Source organism: Lissotriton helveticus, chromosome 3_1 (assembly GCF_964261635.1).
Source record: "Lissotriton helveticus chromosome 3_1, aLisHel1.1, whole genome shotgun sequence".
Classification (NCBI taxonomy): Eukaryota; Metazoa; Chordata; class Amphibia; order Caudata; family Salamandridae; genus Lissotriton; species Lissotriton helveticus.
In genome coordinates this window covers 236,752,305-236,773,344 of record NC_136061.1, presented here as the reverse complement: position 1 = coordinate 236,773,344, position 21,040 = coordinate 236,752,305, and the positions used below count along the sequence as shown (strand labels likewise).

Here is a 21,040-nt window from a genome sequence, read left to right as displayed (position 1 = left end):
AAGCCAAATTGTGTGCATAAACCTTAATGAATACAAGGTTGTTTACCCTGGTACCCTCTCTTGGACTGTGTATTGTCTCTGGGTTCATCCTCATGAAAAGGTTTTTGGGGCCTTTAAGGAACTCTTTGTTTTTAGCTTTATACCGCATACTCGCTTTCCCTTTCTTTTATTCACCCCCTCCATGAGACTTTTGGGACATCCTAGTCTTGACTTAATGGTCAGCCTTCTTTCCCAATTCTTGGAGAGAGATTATACCTAGGTCTACTAAGTACTGATGCAGTTTTTCAGAAACACAGTTACTTACCAGATGCTCTTTCATAATTAAATTATAAAGCCCATCATAGTCTTGCATGTTGTTACCTTTCAACTAGCCACCTAGTGCTTTGACTTGAAAGGTCAACAAAATCTACCCAAGTCTGATTCGAGGTTTTGTGAGTCTCCCTGAACTTAATCTTCTACTCCTCAGTGGTGAGTGCAAAGCCATCAATCAGGGTATCCTTCAGGAGGTCATAGGACTCAGCATCTGCCCCAGTAAGGGTCAGGAGAACAGCTTCCAGAGTAGAGGGCCCCAATATATTTGGGGGAGTTTCCTCATCTTACAAGCCCTCTCAAAGGCTGTAAACCATTTGATGATATCACCGTCTACATATTTTGGGACGATCCCTTTGTGGATTTTAGGGTCAAAAGCTTCACTGTTCTCCCTATTTAAAATCTTGCTGCCACCAGAGTTGGGTCCTAGGTCCATCTCAGCAATTTCTTTTTCTATGACCAAGATTTTGGCTTCAAGGTGGTCTTCTAGCTTGTTTCTCAAAATCAGGGTCTTCATCTTCTACTTCTTCTGGGGTACTGTTGGAGGTACTTCCAGTAGGGGTACAAACAGTAGGGGAGTTTTAAGAAATCATCATCATCCTCACTGACATCTCCATGCCCCGGAAGGTTTTCTGTCATTACCAGGGCTCTTTCGTGTTTGGCAATCAACTCCTGGAGGATGCCCTAATGAGTTTAGGTCTATACAAGAGGAGGGAGAAAAGCTCTGTATGATCAACAGGGCGAGAGTACCACTCGAAGCGAGTCGAAGGTCCAGCCACAGTATATGCCCTGCGAAGAATTGTGTTACAACAAAATAACTGGGCTGTTCCTAGGGAGGATTAGTGTGCAGGTCACAGGGGTGTGGAGGTGCCGTGGAGGTTCAGTGGGAACCTACCAAGGGGTATCCATTTTGTTGGATATACTGGCCTCACACACCTTTGCAGGTGTCATGCTTCATCATAGGCAATGCTCCTTGTTGGGTAGGCAGTGCAATCCCCAACGGGCAACACCTCAAAGAGGGGCTCTTTAGCGGAGATCTTTTAATACAACTGCCTATAGGTGAAGTGCGGATGAGGGGCCAGGGTATTGTAGACAGAGTGGTGAGTTAAAATGAAGCAAAGTGTACCAGAAACAACTTTATTCGGGTGGTCCCTTGCGTCAATTAAAATCAGCAGCTAGTCCGGGCTTGTTGGAAAGTAATGTTTCCTCGCTCGAGACTAGACTAGAAGGTGTAGAAGGTGGTCGACATGTTTCTCGCTAAAGTACATTGACACGCGATTCATCAGGACCTATCAAAGCAAATTGTCAGTCTACAAAAAATGAACTATATAAGTATCATTTTAACCATTATGGATTATGAATTGGAGTACCTGTGTTACAGTGTTCCTTGCCTAATGGTCAAGTTTTATGTGTAACAACAGTACCCGGCGGGTCGTCCATCTGGAGTGAAGCCTCTGTAGTTAAGGTTCAATGCTCTCGTGTCCGTACTGGTTGACCTACCCCTCTCCGCCGGGACTGGATATCCGGCCCCTCACCCGCACTTCACCTATAGGCAGTTGGATTAAAAGATCTCCGCTAAAGAGCCCCTCTTTGAGGTGTTGCCCGTTGGGGATTGCACCACCTACCCAACGAGGAGCATTTCCTATGATGAAGCATGACACCTGCAAAGGTGTGTGAGGCCAGTATATCCAACAAAATGGATACCCCTTGGTAGGTTCCCACTGAACCTCCACGGCACCTTCACACCCCTGTGACCTGCACACTAATCCTCCCTAGGAACAGCCCAGTTATTTTGTTGTAACCTAATGAGTTTAGGTCCCATGGCAATGTCACATGCTTTACAGAGGTCCTTAGGTTGTCCTAACTTAAGGTTCCTGTAGGGGACCAGGTTGACTTCCTGGCTAGTACCCTCTGTATCAAACATGTTTTTAAAGCAGCTGGGACCTTATTAGGAAATTCGAAAAAATTCTAAAAGACTTTTAGGCCTAACTATTAGTATACTTTTTGAATTCTAAACAGTTTGGACGGGGGACTTAACACAAGGCCCTAACTGTTTTTTTTTTTATAAACACATTTTTATTGATTTCACAGAAAGTACCAGCCAAGCTCCAAGATACCATGATAACAAAGGATTATTTGCATTAATCTGGACAACCCAAAGGCCAAAGACATACAAATTCAAAAGGATGCATATTGGAGCATCCCCATCAAGATCAGACCAATCCCCCCAACCACTTCCCCCAGACCCTACGATATTTCTTGGGGTAGCCACGGCTATGTACATTGTCTTCTATTGCGTGGCACACCAGTCCACCCCGGCCCACCACTTTCTCACGGAGGGAGGGAGGGTTAGGACACTGCCAGGCGGAAGCTATGTCTCTTTTGGCCACTACCATTGCCGTAGTGTAAAAATGTTTTTCGTTCCTGGTCCCATCCAACCCATCTGTGATGCCCAGCAGTGCGTGTCTTGGGTCGTGCGGGATCTCCCATCCACCAAACACCTCAGTGAGTGCTCCTCAATGTCTCCCCAGAATCGCTCCAAGCGTGGGCATGTCCATACCATGTGAAAAAAGTCAGCTGGCTCATGACCGCACCTATCACAGGAGGGGGTCGGTCGGAGCCCCGCGCGATGTAGGCGCGCCGGCGTCAAATAGGCAGCATGCAGGAAATAAAGCGGTGTCAGACGCAATCTAGCAGAAGCAGTGACTGTCCTGGGGGCCACAAGGCATCGCACCTGTCCTCCTCTTCCAAGGAACCCACCCATTCCTCCCATTGAGCCCGGATCAAGTGATGTTGGAGTGTTGTTAATGAGCGACCGGTAAATACGGGAGATGCCCCCTCTCCCCAGGTCCGCCAGCATGATTTGTGCCTCGGGAGGGATATGGTCTGGGAGCTGTGTACCAGTCGCTAGTGTACTTGAAGGGTGTGGCGAAGCTGCAAATATCTATAAAACTGTGAGTGATGCATGGAATGTCTTACCTGGAGGTCCTGGAAGGAGCGCATGTGGTCACCCACCCAAATGTCACCTAGCTGGAAAATGCCTATGAGGTCCCAGGACCTTCTCGGAGCCAGGTACCCTGCCACAGGGGTGTGCACTCTGTCAGCGTGGGGGTCCACCCGGTGTGGCGCAGCGCTGCTCGCCAGGCCAGGAACACCGAACGCGTCACTTTCGGCAGGCGAGTTGGGACAGGCGCCCCATACATCATCGACTGGAGGTTGGACAAGCCCAATTCACTGAGTTCCAGTCTGTAAGCCGGATCCGACCATCCTCCGTTGAGCCAGTCGTGCAGGGAGAACAGGCGTGTGGCTATATTGGGAGAGGTGTGGCGCCGCGGCCAGGGCGACCGACGCTGGAATCTGGGGATCAGGGTTCGATCCCCGGCTCCGGCGGCAGGTTAGCCCAGCACCATGCGACTCTGGGCAATAGCTCGCTTAATCTTCCCGACGGCCCCCAGCGCCTAGAGACCCTAACGGGTGATTGTGCGCTATACAAATGTTGATTATTATTATTATTATTATTATTAGATAATACAAATATAGATGGGTCATTGGGCAGAATCCCCTAGCGTGGCAGCTCGCCAACCTCGTTTACAATTATTCAATATTAGATGATTAGGTGGATTAGGTGTGCGGTCTACACTACCACAAAGCAGTTTCACTTTAGCCCATACCTGTGGACCAGCACCCGCCAAATTTTACTCAGGATGACGTCTTTCAAAGATATAGCAGAGTTAACCATAAATCAAGCAGAGACAAAAGCATATACAGCGGATGAAGCCACATCAATTTATTCACTGATTGAGGAAGCACGGACTTTCAGCTCCTCAGCAGACACTACAACTCAACTGCTTAGACAATTTGAGTATACTGTGAGACAAGAAGTAAACCATCGTCTCCACGCCACCACTCTCATTGAATATCATAAGAAAAGAAAACCATGGGGACTAAGAATTGCACTTAAGCCAATGCTTTTTAAATTCAAGAAAACATTTATGGTCAGATGGTACGTGATTCTCAATAAGTGTTCGTTGGACCTCATTTTGCTCATTATTGAAGAAGTCATATATACTCACTGATCTCACACATGATATTGCAAAACTCAAAGATGAATTCTCTGAAAATATGGAACAAGAATACTGGAGCAAAGTGTTGGAAGATATCAATACCAGATTGGATAATCATGCCAAGGAAGTCCACGAATGGAAAATACGCAAATTCCGTTGCGATACCATAGACTACAAGTTGGACGAGGTCTATACTTGGGCAGAGGCATATGCCCCAAAAAGATTTTTCAAGAGGCCAGGTCACACATCATCAGAGGAGAGTGCTGTTCAGGATCAGGATTTATCGTTACAAAGACCACCAGCACCTGCAATAACATCTCAAACAGACAATACTAATGGAAAAGTGGCATCAACCTCAACTGAAAAATCTTCTTTTTTGGCGGAAGGCCAGTCATCCAACTTACCACTGGACAAAATGTTGCATTCAAAAGAAAGCGTACCCGGAGGGGACAAAGTAAAAAAGTCAACGGAAAGCGGAAGACCTCAACGCAATCTGAAACGCTTAACTTAGTGGTAAACATTTCTCAGAGATCATTAACTGCTGAAGAATACCAGGTTTTAAACAAAGGAACCTCGTTTGTCCCCACATATTCCTCGAGCGCATTAGAAACCGAGATCGCGCTGTTCAAATTCACTCGAAAATTGCGTTTGAAATGTTCTTTCTACAGTGGAAAAAGCAGGTGGCGAACAAAAAATACCAGAAATCTTCCGACCAAAAAGCAAATTCATGTCGTCTTTATCAAATAAGAGCTTGGATAATTTTGAGACACTGGTTAAAAAGGATCTAGAACATATCAAATATGATAAACCCAAACATACCAATCTGTCTAAGAAGGAGGCACGAATTCTCAATGGCTTAAGGCAAGACTCAAGTATAACATTTCAACCCGCTGACAAAGGCACGGCGGTCGCCTGCGACACCACAGGGAGCCCCGTAGGGATTTGCGGCGAGGCAGGGACGCTAGATGCAGACGGGGGAAGCCCTGAAGGACTACACCGTGACGACTCCACCCTCCCACGACATGAAGCCGAAGTCCAGCGCAAGGCAAGGGATCCGCAGGCGTCACAGGAGTTGGAGGAGGGGCCAAAGAAGCCTGCAACGCTGCAGCGTAGGCTGTCATTTGGGCCCTAGTCTCCTCAGCGCTGGGAAACGGCGGGTAGGGAGGCAACTGGCGGGGGCACCTGTCCCAGGGAGAGCCGGCGCCCACCGCAGAAGGAGGACAAGGCCTCGGAAACATACTGAAAGACCAACCAGCCGGTGAGCCACACCCAAAGGGCAGCAGCGAAAGACTATTCCGCAGACGCAACCAGCGGTTCCTTGCCTCCGAGGTATGGGACGGACGCTGGGACGACACAGACCTGGAAAAGCACGCCAACAGCAACTTCATCCAGCGCTCCCACCGCAATTTAGGCTTAAGGTGTTGGCAGGCGTTCCAACTCTCCAAGTCGTGGTGTTCACCAAGGCACCACATGCAAATCGGGTGGGGGTCCGTCGCCCACTTGGGAAGTGCACAACAGGAACACGTCTTGTATCCTCGCGGACGTCACCAGCGCGGACGACGTCAGCGCGGAGTCATGTGGTGCTGTCCCCCTGGCGCGCAGGGATGCTGTGGCAGAAAAGTTTTCCGGATCCAGTCTCACGCCTGGGGGTAATTCTACGTTAAGGAATCTGCGGCTAGTAGTCTCTTTGCCAGAGCAGGCGCTATTCCTGATTTCTGAGATGGGGTCTCTCACTTCTTATGGGGTCAGAAGCACATCTGCGGTGGCAGGCTGGACAGTACTAGTCAGTCAGCACACTTGTGGACTAGTAGGTTTTCAGGGGGTGCCGCTAAGGTATCCTCTGGGTGCATGTATTAATAAATACATCACTGGAATCAGTGTGGATGTATTATTAGAGATGTTTGATGCCAACCATCATTGGTTTCAGTGAAGCCGTGATGTAGTTGGGGAACTCTTATTTACCAGTGTTCAGTACATATCCTTAAGATGGCTTCCCTGTTTACCTGCAAGGTCCATAAATCGACTTAGACATCACAGGGGTATATCTGCTCATGAAGATATGTCTACACATGTAATATAATGCACCCTTCCTTAGGGTTGTAAGCCCTGCTGTAAGGGTGACCTATATATATTGCATGCAGTGTCCGCAGGCATTGCACACAGGAGGTGTGCCATGTTGTGTCTTCACTTTTTTCTGCACTGTGTCCCGCAGCCAGCAATGGCAATTTGCAGGAGTGTGTGGAGGGGTCCTTTAGGGTGGCACAATACATACAGCAGCCCTAGGCATCCTGTTTAGTACCCAGGCCCCAGGTACCAAGTGTACTATCTACTAGGGACTTACAGGGGTGCTAAAGGTATTGCCAATTGGGGAACAAATGTACAGTTTTAGGAAAAGAGATCTGGACCTGGATAGCTGGAATCCAGTGCACTTGTGTCAAAATTGCATCAAATACCAGGCAAAAAGTGGGGATGACTATGTCAAAAAGGGGCAGTTTCCTACACAGAGGTGCAGGACCTAGGCTCTTCCTGGCCAAACGTAAGATGCCTTTGTCTGTTTCTGCCCTTAGTTGTAAAACTTCCGGGCAATGGGATGCCCTGAAGCGTTCACTGAAGGGGGGAGAAGGCAGGAAAGGATGTCAAATCGTGTGCAGATGGGTGATGGAAAATGAAGCCCTCTTGCTTGCCTTCTTTTATAGATTGTTTTGGTGGGAAAGCAAAAGCTCTGGTGAAATAAGCAAGTAATCCCTGAGAAACCTGAACTCCACCAATGTTGCAACTTTAGAAATGCAAGACTCTATTCACCCAACGATAGTAGCTTCAATCGTTTTCTTGCTTGAAGTACGACTAGCGTTTGCAAAGTTGGTGCTCAGTCTCATTAAAGGTTTTAGTCCACTCCAGGTAACATTTTAGGGCCTGAGACAGCAAGATTGTGCAGGAGCTCTCCAGCAGAACAGAGATGAGATCAAAGTTGTAAAACTAAGAGGGCAATGTATTGGTTTCAACAAAACTCAATACCTGTGGAATAAAACAAGATATCTTTCAAAGAGCTACATTGGCCTTAAGTATGAGTAAGGCTATTCAGAAGGATAAGCTTTAGTCTCACCTTTGCTTCGCTTCGTTGCATTCCAAATCGATTCTGCTGATGAGAACGGCGAATCAACCAACCTTCTACTTATCCACCGGTCACCACAGGCTCTTCCCGCAGCCTTTATAGCGAGTGCAAACCCTTAACAGTTCTTATTTGGCATTTGTTTGGTTGAGTCAACTGATAGCGAGTTGTTTTCTACCAGAAAGACCATCTCACAGATTAGCAAACAGACTTCACAAGACACGATAGACCCCCAGGTTGAAGAATCATGTCAGAATTCTATCAGGGGGCCACAGAGCAGACGGGTGCTACGTGGCCCCAAATGTGGTAGCTATGGTTGTTTTCTGCTGGTGTCCTGGGCCCATACTACTATGGGTCTACAAACTGGACCAAGTACGCCCTCTCCGCACAAGACAAAGAGGAGGGAGGGGGGGGGGGGGAGAAAAGGGACCAGCTCAAGGAAACTGGTAACCCCTCCATTCATGAATCGCTCCCTCATATTCACTTACTTTATCTGGTCATTTTCTACATCAGGAACGTGATGGACTCCTCCTGCAGGGAAGGAAATACTAATTCCTTTGCTCAGGGAGAGGTGTGGCTCAACAGCCAGGGTGGCTGACTCCAGAGCTCACCGTTCGATTCTCGGTGCCGGAGGCAGCTCAGTTCAGCACCAAGTGACTCTGAGCAATAGCTTACTTGATCTCCCCAATGGCCCTCAGCGCCTTGAGACCCTTAGAGGTGATTAGTTCGCGCTTTACCAATACCAGATTTAGATTTCAGCAGCCAGGCAGGCTTCTAGGCAAACCGTAAGCTTCTCCAGACTTCAGGTGATACCTGCTCACATCTGGGAGACTGGCTATATTGCAGATTCCACCCTGGATCTCATAGAAGTCCTTTAAGCACTCGGTGGAGCAATTCCTTCCTTGGCATGAAGGATTTAGAATTGGAATTTTTCGGACACGAAATGTGGGCCCACTGTCTGAGGTTTTAGAATCTGTTTGCATTGGGTTCTCTTTGAAGGGTCATTTTGTGGCTCTTCCGCAGACACTGCCTTTTTGTGATATTGTTCTCACAGCAGGTAGCAATGATGTTGGCTCCAAGCAGGAGTACCCAATTTAAATTAAATGCAAGATTTCTGCACCTGGCTGTAACCAGCCTTCCTGAATCTGTAATTAGGAATAGACAAAAGGCTAGGACCCTGCCTAGAAACATCTTTGCCTTGAACACTTAAAAGTACACCAAATGAGAGTGCTATTTAGCAGCCCATTGTTAACAAGGCGCTTGTTGAATTTCTAGGGGGAAGTCTCGTCTACAACCTCCTTTACTTCAGTGTCTGGGACTCCATCCTCCAGCCATAGTAATACAGTCAATACACCGACACAGTCTGGGTAAGCTGTATCCACCCTCTTTCTTGTGCCATGCTAATCCAGGGATTCTCTAGAACAGTGGTTCTGATTAGTATCATTTATCTCTAATCTCAATAATCAGCAAATGCCACTACATGAAATGAATGCACCCAAATTAATACCTTATACGACCAAAACACTCCATATTTCAAGAGAAAAACTTTTTATCCAAAATTATCATCGGATTGTCAAGTGTCCATATTTAAACTAACGACATGTGTGATGTGTCCCCAGTGGAAAAAAAAACCACAACTGAAAGTAAGGAAAGATAGGTGACTGTGATACAAACCATGTACATTTATAACCAACAGCAAATCATGGTAAAATGATAGGACAATTGTAAAATGTAGTTTGTTTCTTATCCTATATAGTCAATGACATTTCAACCCTCAACCTGGTACTGGGGTCTCATCACGTTAAAAATGATGAAGGGACATCCACAATGGTCAGTGAGTACGATGTATTAATGGTCCAAAAGTAGGGTAACACACATGGGAATGATCACAAGTGTTGATAATAAAATGATATACTCACTCAGAGGGTCATGTGTAACTCTGAGGAGTGAGATAATTATTCATGTGCAACCACCACTAGGTGCATCTCCACAGACAGCGACAGGCATCCTCACCACACTGCTACTACATCTCTGGATTATTCGCTTGGTTGAGTGGTCTTTCTGAATGTGACCCTTTGTCCTGAAGTTAAAGTTCCTAGCACTTGGACAGAGCATACACCTGTAACACATACCTGCTTTCTAATGCACACACTGCATGGATCACAATTTGTGCCACTTTCCGAGTTTTCTCACTGCCCATCTCTACCTACCTTAAGAGTGCAGGGTTAGCTGTGCTGCGACTCAAAATGCTTCGTATGTGCTTTTCAAATGAGTCTTGAGACGCTGCCAGAATACGTAGTGGAGTTTCCTTAACACCACTGTCCATCTGAGAGCACAATAAAGGAGGAGAAGCAGGGCGTATCGTTGTTCTACAAACAAAATGAAACATGGCAATGAAAGCCAATTCAGGTGTAAAATGTTTGATGACCTCTTATTAAAAATGTAGAGAAGTGGTTAAAAAGTTAAGAACGACATTCTAACTTTAATTTTTCACAGAGACTATATTGAGTTTACATTACATTTTGGGATTAGAATAGACCGCTTAGATGCTAAGATCTCATATTTGTTCAGCCTTCATGCAATGAACCATTAAATTGTTGAAACATGCAAGGGAACCAGTTTCTATAAATCACCTACTCAGGTAATACATGGGTCACTGCATTAAACACAGCATTAAACATTCCTGGCATATTGAGTCAAGCTGTGGAATTTCAACTACCATTTGGAAAAGTAGACTTTTTTGACAAGACTGCAAATTCTGCTGCCTGGGCAGTTTCTAGATGCATGTTCTTTCCGTCTCAGTGCGGAGCCATTTTTGTAGTTTATGGAGTACTTAGCATTTAATTATGCCTTCATAACTTTTTTCACCTCAAAAGTGTAGGAACTGGGGTCGCCAGTTCCCCGGGGGTAGCCTGGCACGAGCAGGTAGGCACCCGAAAGCTTAGGTGTTAAGTGACTACACAGCACACACCCACTGAGACAATAAAAGGCTCGCAATGACTGACGCCACTCCAGTGTGTTTGATTAAAAATCAAATAACTTTTATATAAGATTAAGGTTCAGGAGTGGAAAATCACAGTATCAATTAGTCATCACAGCATTTCATAAGGGAAGAGGTGTGGCGCCGCGGCCAGGGCGACTGACGCTGGAATCTGGGGACCACGGTTCGATCCCCGGCTCCGGCGGCAGGTTAGCCCAGCACCATGTGACTCTGGGCAATAGCTCGCTTAATCTTTCCGACGGCCCCCCAGCGCCTAGAGACCCTTACGGGTGATTGTGCGCTTTACAAATGTGGACTTTACTTTACTTCATAGGAGGGGAGAAAAGGGAGCAGTTCAATATCCAATTTAACATGTTGCAATAACATTTCATTAGAGAATTAGCATTTCATTAGTTAACAATAAACCTTTTCATGAAAGAATTAGCATGTCAACCAGCTCATCAGGCAAGGATGAGCAAATCCTGTAGCAAGTGTCCACAGGTCTTCAGGTAAGTGACCTGTTCAATAGGTACGCAATTAACCTCTCACCCAACAAGGGTGAACATTACCTAAAACTCCCTAGCAGGGATAAACAGTGCATTTAATGAGGATAAAACCTTGCATGAGATGTAAAGCATTTTATCAGCAGCAGGAAAAACTTCATTAGCCAGGTAACCCATGAATAAACAGTTCCTTAAGTAGGAATCAACATTTCACTAGAAATCAGGCAGGAATAATAACGTTTCATTAATCCTAAATAACCATTTTCTTTACCATATGTGGGGAATTTCAGCAGGCAGGAACAAGCAGTGCCTAAGGTAAAAGGAGCATAGATACACTAGGCATCAAGAATCAACGTTTCATTAAGGGAAAACATTTCGTTAGCCACAACATTAGGTTGGAATACCTCTTTTCCTGTACCAGGAGTAAAACATTTCATGCAGAATGAACTCAGGAATACCCTAGACCTTAGAGGTCAGGCAACATCACATTAGGTAAGGCCCACATTTCATTAGGCAAAACCCAAACATTTCCTAATCAGGAGTAAATAGGTCATTAGAAAGTAAAACATGTCGTCAATCAGAGGGAACACCCCATAAGGTAAACATGACCATTTCATCATCAATGCAGCACCTCTTAATAATCGTTTGCCTGCAGGAGTAAAGGGTGGGATTCTTTAATCACCACAGCATATCGCAATAACCCTGTCAGGAAAGAAAATAGCGTTTCCCTACACAGCAGTAAACATTCCAGTAGGTAACGGTAGGCTTTCAGGAAATGTGGGACTAAGTAGGAGTAAACCTTTTCATTAAAGGTAAAACATTCAATTAGCAGAAGTAGACATTTCGTTAGTTAATGGTAGGTACTCATAAACCATTGAATTAAATAAGCAATGAGCCCTTCACCCCCCAATAAACGTTTCCTTACGTCAGAAATCAGCATAACCTTAAACAAGAGCAAAGCATTAATCCCAGCTGCAATAACTCATTCTGTGCAGCAGTAAAACCTTTCATCAGGAACACCTATCTCCATATGCAGGCAATCATTTCATTAGACCAGAGGACATTTCATTAACCATTTGGCAGAGCATCTCTTCAAGGCAAAAATAACCATGGCCTAGGGTAGATGAGCATTTCATGGAATCAGAAATAAACGTGCCATTAAATGGGAACACCCATTTTATTATAGCCCCACAGGCATTTAGCCAACTGTTCTTTCAAGCAGATCAAACACGTGGAGGCCTAATTAAGCCTGGAACCTTACCCCAGGCAGGGGTTAACTTAATCCAGCCCCAGGAGCCTTCCGGAGTCTTAGTCCCGTTCGGGGTGGGGGGGGGACGGTCTCTCTGGGGGCTAGTTAGGGCCAACGGGGCCCAACAACAGTTTTCCCAATCTCACAGGGCCAGCAGGGCCGAACTTCAACTTACTCCCGGGGAGGGGCGAACTCGGGGCCTTCTCCGGCCTTCCGCCCACCTCCCCAGTGTTTACCTTTTTCCCTTCGGCTTCTCGGATCCTTGCGTAGGCTCGAGGGTCTGGGGGAGGGCTCCGGCCCCTCCTGGAGCCCTCTCGTGAGGTCCGCGCTGCTCAGAGGACCAGTCCCGGGTCGTACTCAGGCTCCTCCAGCCTCCGGACCAGTCGGGGGCAAAGCGGCAGCTTGCGGAGGGCTCTCGGGACTCTCCGAGCCCTCCGGTGAAAAGGTATCCAGTTCCCGGGGCCTGGATGTTGTTCACGGCCCGGGAACCAATGGGCAGGCGCCTTAGGCAGGCGCGGCAACTGCAGCCAATGGCTGCGCGGCGATGGACGGGGCGCGGCCTATGACACGGCTGGCGTCCCCTGTCACGCGATGGGGGTATTCTGGCCTCAGGGCCTAACGCGGCCTTCTACCACATTACGGCGGCCCTCTCCTCACATCGGGGGCCGCCGCGACCAGACAGGCAATAGCGGGAAGGCCCTCCCGCGGTTCAACGGATGATGGCGCCTCTCCCACACTCCTCCAGGCCGAGCGCAGCCCACAGCACACGGCGGCGGCCCTCTCTCGGCCCCGGGGGCAGTTGTCGGCAAGATCGGCGCTCTTCAGGGCACAGCAGGCAGCCCTGGGCGGCGGCGGCGAGTACTTCTGCAGCGCCTCGGCTGGGGGGCTTCAGGCACCACAGCGCTTTGGGGGGCACAGAGCTCAACGGGGCAAAAGCGCTCCACACAGGGACTTCGTGGCGCTTCAAGAGTATAGCGCTTCAGGGCCCAATAGTCTGCAGAACATAAGCGCTTCTCAAGGGGGCACAGCGCTTTGTCCAGTTCAGCAAGCTGAAGTAAATTAGGCAGTTCAGGGGGCTAGCGCTAAGGAAAGAGAGCGCTTAGCCAAAAGGCAGTTTAAGCAGTTTATGCAGGACAGGTAGTTTAGTCAAGGGGAACTAGGCAGGACAGCGCAGGCCAATACCTGGTTGACTCCCCAGCAGCCCTGTGGTAATTTGAAGGTCTTCTTTTTCTTGGCGCTTGATGGTTTTTGCGCCCTTGTAAATATCAGTTCCTTGTTTCTTGTTACTTGAAGGGGGGGGGTTGAGTTGGGGGCTGCAGGCAGGCTTCCTCTGCAGGTCACTGTAGATGGTCCCTGGGTTCCCCTCTCGCCGGGCCAGATCAGTGGGTAGTTCAGGGTACCTCACTCAACTTAAGAGGCAGCACCTAAGCCCTGTCACTCTCAGTGGCATAAGTCCCTGACTGGGCCCTACCGCCTAAATCTCCTGCGTGGGTTCCCCAGGTCAGTGATGCCCCAACTGACTGGAAAGTTTCCCTCCCTTTCCTTATATAGGCCCAGGTCAGGTGACCACCCTCTAAGGCAGCAAAACTAAGCTCCGCCCTTATTCTAGAAGGTGCCAGGAGCTTCCCTACTCTAACTGTGGGCAGGCAAGGCAGGCTGGAATGGCAACAATGTTTGGAGTCCCTGCCAGCTCCTGGCAACTAGAATGCACCTTAACAAGACCACACTGCAGTAGCAGGGGCCTATGGCAGCCATGTTGAGGGTAGAGGGCACCTGCACCCAGCATTGATTTTAACATTACCCAGGGCATTTTAACCTCACATGGCCTATACAATTACATTATAAAGGGGGGACTTCCAGAATTAGGGGAAGCAAAAAGCGAAAAAAATTCTGTGAAAAGGGCCAAGTCCAACAAAAAGGAACCCAGGACAAGGCCCATGGGCTACAACATCTCCATTGCCGTTGGATCCTTTAGATATGCAGTTACTACACTTCTTGTTGACAATTGCGGTTAAGATTATCCTAACAGAATGGAAATCATTTGGGTCCATATCCTTTTTATACATGGTGGGCTTGGGTATCTTTTCTACGTGGGGCTCATACTTCTGTGGAGGAGAAACATTTTTCACCCTTTATTTCTAGTGGGGTATGGAGATCTTTGGATAGATATGTGGACTTAGCTTCACAAGGCATAGTGGAGCAATATCCCTTTGAGTCTTCTCCTTAATTTTTCCCTCCCTATTGTAACAGGGGTCTCTGTCTCTTTCTCTTCTTTACTATTCTCTTCCTCGCTTTTTTCCCCTCTTTCTTTCTTCCTTCCTTTCTCTTGCTAATTACTCATCCAAGTGATACAACTGACTTTCTCGTATTGTTCCTCTACGGTTTTTTACAACATATTAATTGACATGTAGGGGTAATATAGGACATTATTTATACTGATGTTTGCTTACGTATCTACTTATTTATTATGTAATGCTCTTTGTCGGTGTATTGCTTTTTATGGTATTTTAATTATTTATATTTCTTCTTAAATTAATAAATATATTGAACAAAAAAAAAAAAAGAAACACAGGACAAATGTGTACCCATGTTTTGCCCACAGTATGGGAATTCTAAAGGAACATAGGGTTTGTGAATCCCCTTGGAGGAAACCCAGAAAATAACCAGAATATAGTTTTTTGGATGGGGTCAAAAGGGTACGTTTGAAAAATGGGAAAAAGTACTGTACAAGAAAGAAAAAGGGGCATTAACAAAAGGTATGCTGTGCTTATAATAGTATGCTCTCAGTTTTCAGGAACAAGCGGAGTTGTATCAAGATTTTTGAATGTTTCTAAGTGGTACTCAACTTTTCTTATTTTTGAGGTTTCCAGCTACTTCCTGTTTTTGCAGCACGTAGGTGAAAACTCACTGATGAACCCTGAATTCTACATATTCCTTAGAAGTAGACAAAATTCCAAATTCAGCAAGTGGCCATTTGTTCAGAACACTAATGATAAAATCTGATTTAGAGGGCATTTTGCTAAATATGTCCTTTCTTGTACACTGGCTTACATTTAGAAGCCAAAATTAGAGAGAAATTCAAATGAAAATAACATATGTTCTATTATTCTGTATTCCCACACTTCTGCTGATATAAATAGCATCCCACTTGACTGGCTGGGTCTTTCGCCTGTGAAGAAAAAGTAACATGAAAATATCAACGTTTTGTGGTGAGTTGACACATTTTGACGATGAGGGTAGGTGCATTATTTCAGCTGGAGGAAACCTACTGAATCTAGACCTTTCTCAATATTGGACACTCAGGAGAATCCACGATGGTGTTACTTGTGTTGATCCCACAGTGTTTTGTAAACCAGAATGTCCTGCAAACCTCGGCTAAAATCATAAATTTTCCTCATATTTCCTTGAGGGAAAGTTACAGAACCTGCATGAATCCACAAAATTCCTACCACCCAATGTTCCCACACTTCTCTCGATAAAAACTGTATCCTTCTTGTGTGGCTAAGCCTATCACCCGCTTCACGATCAGGCGTCAAAACGTAACATGGAGACATCAAATTTTCACCATGAAAATGTACCCATTTTGGCAATGGGTAGCTTAGATTTTTGGGCTCAGGTTTGGCAAGCACCCCTTTAAACTACAAAATCTAGACATTTGTGAAAACTTGACACCCAGGAGAGTGCAGGGGGGTGCAATTAATGTGGATCCCAGAACAGTTTCTTAGCTAGAATACCCTGCAAACCTCAAACTCTAGCTAAAAAATAGACATATTCCTCCTATTTCTGTGAGATAAGTTCTGGAATCTGCAGGGATCCACAAATTACACCAAGTGTTCCTACACTTCTGATAAAAGCAGTTCTCATTTTGTGCGGATTGGCATGCCTCCCTTGACACAACAGGCCCCTAACGCAACATGGAGACATCACGTTTTCCCCATGACAATTGATAGCAGCAGCATTTGGAACCGGGCTCAAACGCCACCTAGAGAAACCTATTAAACCCATGCATTTATGAACACTATAAATCCAGCAAATCCAGGGTAGCATGACTTATGTGGTTCCTACTCCGTCTTCTTACCAACAATATCCTGCAAACATCAAACTCAAGCTAAAAATATACTTTTCGTCACATTTCTGTGGGGGAAAGTTCTGGAATCTGCAGAGATCAACACACCTACCATCCAAGGTTTCCAAACTTCACCCAATACAAATGCTACCCCACTTTTTGGCTGGAACTATCTCCCGCGATAGAATTTGTTGAGACTGATAAATTCTATACCAATGCTTATAATGATACACTCACATACACGGCCAAAGTCACATCACTATTATGTGCCCTTCACAAACTCTCCATCAACACGACTCAGAAATACGTGATCAGGCTGGCTCTGCAACCTTAGCCCATGGTAACCGATTGACATGTCACAGGTGGGGTGGCACGCAGCTGGCACAGAAATGCACGAACAGGAAACTCGGGTCCTTCCCCCAGATAAGCGCAACACCACCACAATGGTCTATGGAAATTAGCCCCAATAAAGTACACATTACCAGAGGGGTGTACGCATTCCCACACACCATAAGGTTAGATGCCACAAGGAGTTAGGAACACATAGACAATCAGGACACAGCACACACAGTATACGAAGCGATCACACGCCCCTGTTGCTGTTCATCTGGACACACTACCCACTGGCCCATATTGTGTCCACGCAAGGTCAAGCCACCTGAATTTGTTATCAAAGACCTTTTATTTAGGACTACACAGACCAGGCCCACATTCTTTCACCAAACAAGGAACGCCGGATGTACTTTTATTGTACCCAAAACTATATATATGCCCACCGAAATTGTTTATACGTTGAGACAGTCCTCAGACCCGTTTCTGTGGGTTGTACTCCTGGCCGAAGAGTTCAACTAAACCAACTGTTCCTGTTTTGCCAACTGCCTCCTGTCTTTGTTTTTTCAAGGTAAATTCAAATTCGAGCAACAAATGCTAGGAAGTTTACATTTTTAGGTTTACAATTCTTTAATGATTTCAGCATGATTATCAAACATAATAACAATACTTTAAGTGCACTTAATTACCTCTGATTTCCCCAACGACGTGGGATGGCTTGTAGGTAAAAGATAACAATACACCGACCAACAGCCCCTTCTGCTTCCCCACAAAGCTACGGAAAAGGAATAACACAAAGGGATCCTCCCCCAGACCGGTCCTAATATGAATCCCACTACATAGATTATGTGCCTGCTTGGGTTCGGCTTCTCCTCATGGTGCTGACTGTGGGGGGGTTCCGTTAATCGTAGTAGTCACAGGTATCTGGGAAATCTGAGTTCTTTGAATTCTGAGGTTAAAAGTGATATAAAAGGTTTCCCGAGGTTCTGGAACGAGGCTCCTTGATTGGAGAGAATAAGAGAAACCTTCTCCAACCCGAGTGTGCACCATAACCGATGGAGCCATCACAGATGAGTAGGAGTGGCATCTGCTCCCCAGTAAGTTAAAATATTTTGGAGGGCAGCCCCCAGCGCCAGGGCTATCTGTCTGCCTCTCCGCGATTTAAGTGAAAAAGTGAGGGCATTGGGGAGGCCTAGCAGAGTGTATGCAGGGAAGTGGGGGAGCCGAGCATCGAAATGAGCATCTATGTCATCCAGTACTTGTGCCCAGTATCCCAAGAGTCGAGGGCACTCTCCTAGCAGGTGAGTCAATGTGCTCAATGAGCTGTATGCTCTCCAGCATAGCATACGCATAGCATAGGGGGTCTCGGGATGGAATGCCTATGAGGAGTCTCTGAGGGATCAGATACCAGTAGGTGACAATTTTTGTGGCAGTCTCAATGCTGGGCACGTTGTGCGCCATGTGGCGAGCTCTATAATTGAGGTCAGTCCACTCCTTTTCGGAGAGCATCCTCTCCAATTCTTTCTCCCACCTCAGTTGGCCTGGGGATTTTCAGCCCTAGGGGCACACCTCAGTAGGTCATAAAGTTCTGCTTTCAAGCGAGAGTGAGTGTTTCGTCACCAGCCATTTCTCAAACGGAGTGAGGTGACTCTGTGGCCTGTCCTGAACGCCTGCTTGCAGTGCCCAGTGTCTAATTTGGTGATAGAGGAAGCGCTCTCCCTACGGGAGACTCTGTTGTGTAGGGAAGTCATCAGATGACAAGGGACCATCAACATCAAAGAAGTGTCCAATAGACCTACGTCATTCCCGGGTCCATTGATTGTAGGCCCCCGATTCAAGTCCTGGTGTGAATGCAGAGTTGTTTGCTATAGGGGTTAACGGTGAGGGAAACGTCATGAGTGTGTGGGTTGTAGCTACCTTACCCCAAGCTCTCAGGGGAACTTGTGTGACCTTCGAGAGATAATGGTTGCGGGGACGCGCCTCTCTAGTGAGAAAGGGGATCCCCACAAGGGTTGATTACCTAAAGGTCTATCCATAAAAAGCCAGTGTTTCTCAGATTCTGGCCGGGACTACTCCACCAGGGCTCTCAGCTGCACCGCCCAATGGTACTCCTGCAGGTTTGGGATAGCCAGGCCACCCTCTATTGGGGGTCTATAGAATAATTTTCTGCACAGCCTGGGTTTTTGTCTCAGCACATAAAGTGCTACAGGTCGCGCTGCCTAGAGCGAATCACTCCTAAGGTTGGGTATAATAGGAGGGTCTGAAAAAGAAATAGTATCTTCGGCAAGATTGTCATTTTTAGGTCTCGGCTAGCGTAGGCTGCGCTTGCGCAGTCTCGCTGGCGAGATTTTATGTTTTCTAGTATGGAGCTTAAACCCTCCAGTTCTTCTCCATTGGCTGGCTTCCTAAACGGCAGCCAGGAGAAGAGGTTTGTCTGTCAATTTAAGCACCGTCCTTTTCGGATTGAGGGGCGTGTTTTTTTCGTTTCTCTCTCTCCTCTTCCCATTGGCTGGAATGTAAACAACAACAAGTCAAAACACGGCCGTTGTTTACATTCCAGCCAATGGGAAGAGGAGAGAAAGAAAAACACGCCCCCCAGTCTGAAAATGATGGGGCGTTTCTCCGATCCATTTCTGGTTGACCTCGGAGAAACATGGTGGTGTTCATGGCGTGGTCTACCGCGTATGTGATTGTTTTTATTGCGCGGGTTAAAATACATTGTTCCTGTAGTTTGTAATGGTTTCCAACATTTGTTTATTTTTTGGTCAGTCGTAATATATTAGAATCCCCGTGTTTTGTATTGTGCCTGTCGATATTTCATTGTACTAAAGTTGCTGTTATGTGTAAAGTTACCGGTGTCACCGTCCAAGACCGATTTATGTTGTATCCAAACTTATAAGATGGCCGCACCCAGTCACAGGAGAACAGCGGCTTCCGCTGACCGGGACGCGCTTGCGAAACCTATCGTTTCCTGTATCTGTGACGTCGGCTATGTGGACGGATCTCCTGCACCGTTTCGCTTTCTCAATAGGTTGGTAACCTGCGCTGGCCAAAAACACTGGTTGCCCCCTCCTCCCGGCTTGGCAGAGACAAGACACACTGCCGACTGATAAACACAAACCGGCAGGGGGAGGAGTACTGTAGGCAGCTTCCATCACTGTCCATCCGTGAGGTTTCCTGTCAGTGCCCCTTTTCTCCCAGACCGGACTACGGTGCTCTCCGATTCCCCTAGTTGATTTACTGTGCGCTGCGGTATGCTGCTGACGGTGTTCTGCCTGCGCCGGGACCGCACGTCCCTTGCTGTTCCTGCTACTGCAGCAGTACGCCCTACTACTACCCCCCTCCCCCTTTTCCTGTCCTCCTATGAGGCGGAGAGCGGTGTACTGCCCTGTGTTCCGGGCTGCGCTTTGGAAGGGGTGGGAGTAGCCTGCTCCGCGGGGGCTCCAAGAAGCAGCGCAACCGTGCACTGGCCGATACGCACAGGGGCTTCCCATCATGATCCAGAGTGCGATGTCGCCTGGGGCGGCATGCGGGTGCCGGGGGGACTGCGTGTAATGTGGCGAGTTCTCTGGGGGTACCCTAGACATGGCGGGAATCAGCTCGGTTCTTGACCCCGAGGTCATGGGACAGCGTGCTCGATTGGCCTTTAAGAGGCTGGGGTGTGCGAGGGACCAGGCACGCGTTGGTCGTCTATTAGGGGGCAGGTCTCGAGGCCTACGGTTGGGCGGAGGTCGCCCTGCCGTGCGGGTGGCACCGTTGTTTGGTGGTCAATCCGGAGCTAGGTGGGGGCAGCCTATTCCGGTGCCGGCCTCTACCCCCTCCCCCCATCTGCCACCCATTGTACTCCACACCTCCAGTTCGTTTCCCCCACAACGCCCCTCCTGGATACCCAGGTGAAGGAGGGTGGGCAGGAGGGCTCGCGACCTCGCGTAGTTGTGGGGGAGGGGGGGTGAGCTGGCTGGTACCCTGGCGAGTGCAGGCCCCAGTCACACCACGCGAGCATCTGTGTGGCTGCACAGCAGGGGCCCGTGTTGGTGAATGCTGGCGGTATGCATCTGCACGCATTGCCAATGTTGTTAACGAATGCTCTCTTGTGGCGGTCTCGCTGGACAAACTCTGTGTGCTCAATCCGACGCGAGAGCTGGGGGCAGGGATGTCTCGCATTGAGCTGAAGGAACAGGTCCTGGCAGGGTGGCTAACCCGCGGAATGCGGCGGGTCTCGATCCGGGTTCCCGCCTCTGTTAAAACTCTTGCGACCGGCGGCACTCCCCTTGCGTGTACCGTTATGCAGGGGTGCGGTGCATCACATTGTGCTTGCCGGCTGTAGCTCAGCGGGTTGCACGCACCCCTAGGACGCACTACATTGTGTTTGCTTTGTGGGAAATTCGGGTGCGGTAAACGTTCAGGTTTCCCAAAGGGTAATTTTAGTG

General features: G+C 47.6%; 1 protein-coding gene across 2 annotated transcripts in view; it reads right to left on the bottom strand.

Annotated features, from left to right (window-relative positions):
* NUP88 (nucleoporin 88) overlaps positions 1 to 21,040 on the bottom strand; it is a 362,163-nt gene that overhangs the window by 160,314 nt on the left and 180,809 nt on the right. For both annotated transcript variants that reach the window (XM_078679698.1, XM_078679699.1), the window contains exon 11: positions 9,693 to 9,851. In XM_078679698.1, coding sequence (XP_078535824.1) covers positions 9,693 to 9,851 — 159 coding nt within the window. The remainder of the gene's footprint in view (positions 1 to 9,692; positions 9,852 to 21,040) is intronic.